We start from the raw sequence: 9,758 nt of genomic DNA, 5'->3' as shown, positions 1-9,758 counted from the left end.
ATGTTGTTCATGGGGGCTTAGTAACAAAAAGTAAAAGAGTACTAAAATATAGATTTAACCAATGTAGGTGTAGTCCCCCGCCCACACCGTAGAAAACATATAATTAAACGGAAAAATCTATTATAATGACCTTAAGATGCCAATTGGAGGTTTTGAATCTAAGACCTCATGAATTTCGTTAGACCTTGAGAACTACTAGATTAACTGGGTAGGATTTATTTCAACTTTTCCATTGGTAGTATATACTCAGTAGAGTTATATATTAATTATCACGAGAATGTAAATTTGATAGCAAAGTTTTATGATATTGGAACTAAATATATAAGACATAAGTAGCTATATGCCTTAGAACAGCCAATTTAATTAAAAGGAAGAAAGAGTACCAAAAAAAAAAAAAAAAAATACTGGAAATAGAAGAGTGGTCAGTGAAACCCAACAACCCATCCAGCTTCTTTGCTGCCACTTATTTCACTACAGCCCACAGGGTCAAGCTGAAGTAGATTTGAGAGCCGTCTCTCTCATATATTTGAGAAACCCCACCACCTTTTCATGAGGGAGGAGGAGGAGGAGTGCCTCCTTCACCACAGGTAACTCAACTAGTGCTGACAGCCAAGCAAATAGAAGGGGGGTCTTCTGTAGGTCTATAAGCTTCAAACCAAGGAATTCTTCCAGTGCCTTATAGGAGCCAAGTGTAGATACAATTACAAGGTCCAAGAGTCCCACCTTCTTCTGATCAATGACTTGAATCCCTTTTGGAAAAATATTCTTAATTCCCTCTTCAAGCGTGCTATACATAATTGTCTAAACTTTAGGAGATGGAGAATTGAAAAGTCATTTCTGCATTGAGGACTCATGTCAATTAAGCTTTTTTTGTGTCAGATTTTACATATTCATAGTAGCAAAGGTTTTTTTTGCTTTTCTTTTGATTAGAGGCCAGATGAAAAGAATGGTGATGATCATTGATAGAATTATAAATTTTTGTTAAATGCATGTGCTTTAAAATAATGGTCTAGTCAATGGAATTCGCATACTTTTATTTAATAAAAAATGAAAATATTTGATCAAATACATGCAAAAGATCAGCCTTCAACTTTTTTTTTCCTCTTGCAGGAATTTTTTTCTTTTTTTCCTTATTACTTGATGCAAGGTATTCCATTCTCCACGTCACAATAAATTACACACATTAGAAAGTAGGTTTGGAAACACAAACAAAATATGGCTTGTATTGACTCAAATTCGTACTTAGATTAGACAATATTCCCGAATACAAGTCAACTATGCTCACTTTGTTTGCGGGTTTCTATATATCTGACGCGTGTTCATTTTAAAATAATGTTAGGAATTTACGTGAAAATATTAAAATTCAATCAGGAGTTAACAAGTAAGTAAAGTGTAAACGCGGACGTGGAAAGATAGGTGTTCTTAGCATTATTCTCTATTTTATAGAGAGAGTTTAAGTTGCTGCAAATAATTTAAAACCAAATTCTTTTGTCATGTTTTTTTATGAGAGAGAGTTCTGATTTTTTCTTTCTGAAAAAATTGTTGTCTGCATTCTTACAATTCTCTATTTTGCTTGGTGAAACTTATATATTGTTATTGCTCATGGAAATAGATTTAAAGCTGAACCACATTTGGTTAAAAAATACAAAACTGAATCATATAAACACAAAACCTTTGTGTTGTGTTCTATACTTCACTTTTTTAATACATAAACTTACTGTGATTAATTATACTTATAACAAAATGATATTAAAGTTTCTATTGTCTCGGTAGGATGAATTTACTTTTAAAAAATCTTTGTTTCATTTAGGCTCCTAATATCTGTATTAATGTGTTTATCTGAAGTATAGGAAGATATGTATAATTCGTAATTCACATTATCAAATCAAACATAATATAGGGGCCACAAAGGTTACAATTGAAGTGACAATTTCAGAAGTGCATTCCTGTTGAAGAATGCGACAAGACGAGCATAGAAATAGAAATAGAAATCGATTGCAGACTTGCAGTCAATTTCGATTTTATACTCTGAAATTTTGATCTCGATGCTTGAAAGCCTTTACCTTCATTTGCTTAATTTATATATTCAAATAATGTAATATTTAAAACAACACTAAAGTTGCAATTTACCTCCTTGTGCAGATAATTTGGCTTATCAGATTTGGGGTATAACTTTGAAGTGCTATATTCAAAAAATACAGCTAAGGAAATCAGATTTTAATTATCAATGACTTTCTTTTCAATTCCTTTTCAATTTTTTAACACTGGTTGCGATCCATAGATACGGAAAGCAAAGTAATAAACCTTGCGATATAGTGATGACAAGGAGACAACATTAAGAGAACTACGACCGGTCAGTTTTTCTATATGCTATTCACTTTGGTTGAATTGATTTTTATTTAGGTAGTTGGGTAACAATAGGTTTTCACTTGATTTTTAGAAATTTCGGAATGGAGAAGGAGAGAGTTCTCCGTAGAGAATGCTTGAACGAATAGCCTTTACAAACAGCTCCAAATCTCCCTTGTCCAAGCTTGTTTGCATCAGACCTGTTTTTTTGTAGTGAGAACACGTGCAAGTTGAATTTTTCACTTTTCAAAGAAGATGGTAAAAAATACTAAAGGACTCTTAAAAAATATGTATTTTTTTTAGACTTGTTTTCAGTAGATTGAAATAAAATTTTTTTCTGAGAATGTCTCAAATTTCTAATGGGTTCTAGATTTATCTTTCCCTGGCTTCGTTAAGTTAGACTTTATTTAGCTTATTGCTTTTCGTTGAAACTCTTTAGCTTTATCTTCAAAGATAGACATTCTTTATTTGTTTTCTAGATGAGAGGAAGACCTTTTTAGGAGTAGTGTAGTAGCAGCTGTGCTCCGAACCTTTTTGCACTTTACGTTGTTTTTTACATATATATATATATTTTACTTTTGCATGATTTGCATTGCAGGCATATTTTCACACTAGTACTCTTCATTGAAAAGTTTGTTTGGAATGATATGATGAACAAGCAAATCTCGGTGGGGCTTACACTATGATATGATCTCCAACCTCACGCACGGACAAGTCTTTGAACTTTGAAGATCAGATAAAGAAATAGGTTCTTTTCTTTATAAACAATTCATCTCTTGATTTGTTTGGGGCTGAATCGTACAGCAGATCTAGTTTCAATTCATTTAGTAAAAGTTTAAGTGCTCAAAGCTCTGTGTACGTGACAATTTAATTATGGCATTCATTTTTACTTTGGTTGCTAAATTAATTCCTAATAACTTTTCACTTTAGACAATTTAGTCCCTTATTTTGTCAATAAATTCCTTTTATTTCACTTACAAAATTATCACGAAGTAAGTCTTTTTTCCCTTAATTAGGTGATAAAATCACAAAAGTACCACCACTCAAAGAACAAATATGACTACTAATTCTTACACACCTGTGTTAACAGTCAACCCACCGGTCCCACCCTGGCAAAGGCACCCACTTGTTAGCACTGACCTTAAATCTCCTTCCTCTTTTCCCCGGCATCACTATTGTAGGTTCATCTTATAAAAGGATATGGGGATTTAAAAACCTTGGTTTTCCAAATAAAGGAGAGTAGTCAATTAATGCTTAACTCTTGATATGTATTAATGCTTCACTTTTATGACAAAGAAAACTCAAAACTCCTTTAATTTCTATATGGATTTTTTCTGAAGATGTACACAGTTTTACTTATACCCAAAAAATAATAGTGACTTCAAGTCACGATTTGGAATAAGTTCTATATAATTTTTGGAAATTTATATAACTATGATTACTGAAAAGTAATGACCATTTGAGTTATTGTTAAAAAAATCTTCATGGGTTATAAAAATAATATAAACTAAATTTCTTTTGAATTTCTAGAATTTCTTGGTAGTTTAATGTTTATAGGAGCAGTATTTTTAAAACTTTTTGAATTTCTAAAATAGATTTTTACGTAGAGTTGTTAGTTAATTCAAAGACTTATAGTGTGCTGCATTATATATAAAGAGGAAAACTGAAAAAAAAAAAAAAATTTAAAAAATAGTGTGTCCACTTGGCGCAAACACAAACCTATAGAATAGAATTCTAATTATATAGTATATTATATATATTTTGTTAGCTCAGCCATTGTGAAATTTATTATGAATACTATTGTATTTGTGGCATTACTTAGTTGTCAATAGATATTAGACACTTATTATGGTTGTTTTTGCATATGAAATTATATATTCAAAGAAAATATAATGTACTAAGATTTTAATAAAGGGTATTATTATTATTATTATTGTGATTATTTTTTTTGTTGGATATTATAATTATTATCATCAGTGTATAACAAATTGGGGAGGGTGTTGAAAGTGAAATTTCCTATTTGCTGTTTTGCATTGTTATTCCTTATGTAGTCAAGATATATACTTAACGGTTTATGTGACACAATATGTCTATACATGAATTTCACTTTCAACACCCTCCCCAATTTATTATACAGTGATGATTAATTGTTTCTATGAAGTAACAGAATTTTGTATCTATTAATTAACATGTTCCTTACATATCTTTCACAGGTCATGATGTTCTCAAAGATTTGAAATTATAGGCAGAGGCACGAAGTTCACTAAAACTTCCGGTCACTGTGCAAGAAAATCCAGATGCCTCTCAAAAGCCATTCACCTTCATTTTCTATCATTTTGTCTTGGTACCCGCCCAATTCCCACGCCTCTCCTTTGTTCTGTTTACTATCTTTCTTAATTTGATGCGTACTTGCATCTTTGTAAGTCTTCGTTTTTAATTGTTTTTTTCTTTTAATTATATAAATTAAGATTTGTATCATACGGGCCGTATCTGAGACATATGTAGCCGTATCATACAAATTTTTAAAATATATTTGTAAAACAAACACAGTTGGGACATATCCAACGTGCAATATTGTATTGGAAAAGGGAAGTGGTACTATATTTGAATGGGTGAATATCTCGCTCTTCATATTGCATGAAGAGACGCCTGAGTGTGTGTGTGTGTGTGTGTGTGTGTGTATGCAACTTCAACTTCCTCTGAACTGAATAAGCTAGGAAGTACCTAAATATAGATGCTATCACTTCATACATCTTCTCTTTTGATTAACTTATTTCATAAATGAAATAAAATTTCATAAATTAAATTAATTTCAGCCCTTCATACAACTTCCTTCTTGACTAACGTTTTTCATAAATTAAATCAACTTTAAACTCCATAACAAAATGTGACAATCAACTCCTAACAAGTAATACCTAATTACATGGATGCATTAGGTTCTTTCCTGCTAATATAGAATCAACAAATCATATCGATTTGTTCGTAACAATTCACTTAGACCAAGTCTTCAAACCTCAAAGAAGTGGGCAACAGGTTCACTTATTTTGGAAATTGAATATCACTATACATAGCATTTAGTATATGTGCTCTATTACAATTCTATAGAAAATCAATTCAGTAAGCAAGATAACCTTTTTTCTATTCTACTTTGTCATTAACCCAAAATGGGTTCCCTGAAAATGAGTTCCAATTAAATAACAATTAATGAATCTTGTTGAGGTCAGCGATGACATAATATGTAGTTGCAGATTTTTCTTACCAACTAAAATAAAAGTACTCATACTTGGTGTGTAATGTAACAAATTGCTTTCTTATACATCTTACATGTGTACATGATTGTACTACATTGTGTACATGTGGTCCAATCTTCTACAATTTTAAGCATTCGTGAGCTTTATTTTTGCTTCGTAATGGGGGTTTCAGGTAGGAAGACACTGAGCCATCTGTGATTCTTCATCTTCCACAGCTTGCTGAATCAAACATAAGGTAGCCTTCTTTTCATTACTTGCCTTGTGGGAAATGCACCTCGGTGTAATATTTGATTACAATTAAAATTTATTACCTAATCTAGCTATACTTGCCCTATAGTAGCGTTTCTTATAAATGTAGCTAAAACCCACCACATATACCAGTGTTTTTAAAAACGTAGCTATAGGTACCCTTTGTAATAAGTTATAAGTTTCACATGATCATAGCTGCATTCATTTTGACTCTTTTGTTTGTATGTTAAAAATACGACTATAGTTACAATAAGTGAGGTTTTAAGAAACTTTAAATCACCCAACACAGTCAACTTTTCTATTTAATTTATAAATTTGGAAGATTCACAACACAAAATCTTAATTTTGTTGTATAATTTAATAGGCATAACAAAAAAATTATGATACATTACTCTTAATGAAAATAGTTATTACATTTGCGTTATTGCTACATGTATGTTGTGACTTGTGAGGAATGCACAACCTTCTTAACAACCTGTTTGTAATTTATGAAAATGAAAACACTTCATATTTCCTATATATGTCAGTAAATGCTTTATTCCTCTTTCCATAATAACAGTTATTAATATTTGTGTAAATGTCATATTTACAGATGCAAGTGGAAATAGTATAATAATAATGAACAATTTTAGGTTCAATCACCACTATTGAATCCACAGGGGTTCTTCGGCACATATTAAGAAACATACAAACAGGAAAATGATTTTAGTTTAGATTATCACATGTAGGAGACAACTTCTTTGTTTGAAATACTTATGTTGGTATTCTGGAGGTTATAATTATTACAATTACATGCATATGTGATTTGTTAATATCTTATTCCAACAATTATGCTTAAAATATTCGAAACATATCACATTAAGTTATGCTTCATTTAGTGTTACTATTTAGAAAATTGAAAGTATAGGTTATGAGAAGATGTAGTGATATATGTATGTTCTATGAAAATCTATGCATAGTTGGGTATGTTTGTTCTTTACAAATCACCTATAGGTCTCAGATCACCTATGAATCTAATTTGACGGTTTACTGGCTATGCATTACCAAATGTTGTTGTAGGTCAGATATTGTTTTTGTATAGCAATGGATAAAAGTTGGATGAAGAAGCAGAGGGGTTCAATGGAATATATTGAAGGTGTACTTAAATTTGTGGAATTTGCATCAAAACATGCAAGCGATGGGAAAATCTTTTGTCCTTGTACCAAATGTGTGAATATGAATTTGGTACTGCCAAGGGTGGCACGTGAACATCTCTGGAGTAAGGAGATGCTTCAAAATTACACACTTTGGAAATGGCATGGGGAATCGACGGCTGCGCCAATTGCCATTGAATGTGAGAGTAGTCATGTCCAAGAGTCCCTAGAACAATACGATGACTTTCGTGGGATGTTGCATGATTTGTGCCCCACGCATGGAATGCCACCTGAACTAATGGATGAAGGTGAAACTGTGCAACAACCGGCTGAAGGTCCAAATGATGGTGCACAAAAGTTTTACAAAATGATAGATGATGTAGACAAACCTTTATATGCTAGGTGTACAAAATTTAGCATATTCTCAGCCATCGTTGTGTTGTTCCAGTTGAAGACTCTTTGTGGTTGGACGAACAAGTCATTTACTATGTTGCTTCAACTCTTGATGGATATGCTCCCTTCTGACGCTAAGTTGCCAAAGGACCATTATGAGGCTAAGAAGATAGTTCGAGATTTGAGTTTGGGTTATGAGAAGATCCATGCTTGTCCCAATGATTGTATGCTATTTTGGAAGGAGAATGTTAACCTCGAGGCGTGTCCTTGTTGCAAAGAAAGTAGGTGGAAACCGAATGAGGCATCTGTTACAAGTAATAATGCATCATCTAGTAAGGGAAAGAAGAAAGCTGCAAAGATCCTACGATGGTTCCCCTTAAAGCCAAGATTGCAGCGACTGTTTTTGTCACCCGACCTAGCTAGTTCTATGAAATGGCATGCTAATGGTTGTACAGATAACGGGGTAATGCGGCATCCTGCTGACTCGGATGCATGGAAAATGTTTGACACTATGCATTTACAGTTCTCGTCTGAGCCTCGTAATGTCAGACTTGGATTAGCTGCGGATGGGTTTAACCCCTTTGGAATGCTGAGTACTACTCACAGCACTTGGCCTGTCATGCTAGTCCCTTACAATCTTCCGCCTTGGTTGTGCATGAAACGGTCATCTTTGATTCTATCATTAGTTATTCCTGGTCCTAAATCGCCAGGGATTGCAATCGATGTGTACTTGCAACCCTTAGTAGAAGAACTGAGGGAATTATGGGATGTTGGAGTAGAAGCGTACGATGCATCTTCAAAAAATGTATTCCAATTGCATGCAGCATTGATGTGAACCGTACATGATTCTCCTGCATACACAGATGTGTCGGGTTGGAGTACGAAGGGTAAGTTTGCGTGTCCTTGTTGTGCCTCAGATACCGACTCGAAATATCTAAAAAATGGCCGCAAATTCTGTTACATGGGACATAGGCGATGGTTGGGTAGTGACCACGAATTTCGAAAAGAGGATACTTTATTTGATGGATTTACTGATATGTAAGTGGATCCTGTGCCACTAGTTGCGTCAGACATAATTGTGGACACTAAAACTTTACTTACTCGTTGTCTGGGAAGAAATGTCGAGAAACATACAACAAAAGAAAGAGAGGTGAGGCAAACCAGTGTGTTTGGAAGAAGAGAAGTATTTTTTTCACATTGCCTTATTGGAAGGATCACAAGTTGCGACACAATCTTGATGTGATGCATATAGAGAAGAATGTGATGGACAATATACTTGGCATTTTGCTAAACGTGAAGGACTGGACAAAGGACAATTACAAGGCACGCCTTGACTTGGCGGAAATGGGAATAAGGAGAGAACTCCACCTACAGCGAAAAGGTGATGATAAGTATATGATACCGCCTGCGTGTTTTCATATGACTGCATTGGAGAAAGATGGTTTCTTGCAAGTTTTGCGAGACATAAAAGTGCCCGATGGATATGCTTCCAACATCTCCCGCCGTGTCAACCTCAAAGAACGTAAGATTTCTGGTTTAAAGAGTCACGATAATCACATCCTGATGCAACAACTCCTTCCAATTGCTTTACGAGGATCTTTGTCATCGCACGTTATTAGGCCTTTGATAAAGTTAGCTTGTTTCTTTACGAAAATTTGTTCGAAAACTCTTACGGTGTTTGATATTGCGAGTGCTGAGGCAGACATTACAGTGATGTTGTGTGAATTGGAAAAGATATTTCCTCCATCTTTCTTCACTGTGATGGTACATTTGGTCATGCACTTGGCTACTGAAGCCAAGATTGGTGGTCCAGTTCAGTATCGTTGGATGTACCTCATTGAGAGGTAAGTCATAGGTAATACATGTACAGTATGAGGTTTCATGTGTGCTTTGTAATAGCTAGTGTCAATTACTAACCTTGTCATGCGTATTATAGGTACCTCTCACGCCTTAAGTCTTATGTAAGAAACAGGGTTGCTCTAGAAGGGTGTATTGCCGAAGGCTACATAGTGGAGGAATGTTTAACGTTTTGTTCACGGTATATGGAAGGAGTTGAAACTATATTCTCACGACCCACAAGGACAATGGAGGAGTCAACAGGGGCGGTTTCAAGTGTGGCACTAGACAATAGGGAATTGACCCAAGCTCATCGCTATGTGCTATTCAATTCTGAGAACATTTACCAGTTTCGTGAGTAAGTACTATGGACATCAATACAATTGCACGAGAATCCAATGTGCGCTATGTGTATTAACACTAATACAATTGCCATCTCATGTAGGATGCACAAAAGTTTGACGAAGGATGAACTTCAAAAAGGCCACGATCGTATATCCAATGCTACTATTCATAAGCACCACATGGAGAACTTTTGTGGCTGGTTTAG

The 9,758-nt window shown here is 34.2% G+C and overlaps 1 protein-coding gene across 1 annotated transcript; it reads left to right on the top strand.

Moving 5' to 3' along the window:
• Window positions 1–6,929: 6,929 nt before the first annotated feature.
• On the top strand, window positions 6,930–8,207 carry LOC115973364. Its single transcript, XM_031093623.1, has one exon. It carries the CDS (start codon window positions 6,930–6,932, stop codon window positions 8,205–8,207), a length of 1,278 nt encoding a protein of 425 aa, XP_030949483.1.
• The last annotated feature ends 1,551 nt before the right edge of the window (window positions 8,208–9,758 follow it).

This window comes from Quercus lobata, unplaced genomic scaffold, assembly GCF_001633185.2.
Source record: "Quercus lobata isolate SW786 unplaced genomic scaffold, ValleyOak3.0 Primary Assembly Scq3eQI_206, whole genome shotgun sequence".
NCBI classification, from domain to species: Eukaryota; Viridiplantae; Streptophyta; class Magnoliopsida; order Fagales; family Fagaceae; genus Quercus; species Quercus lobata.
This window is presented reverse-complemented; position numbering and strand designations above follow the sequence as displayed.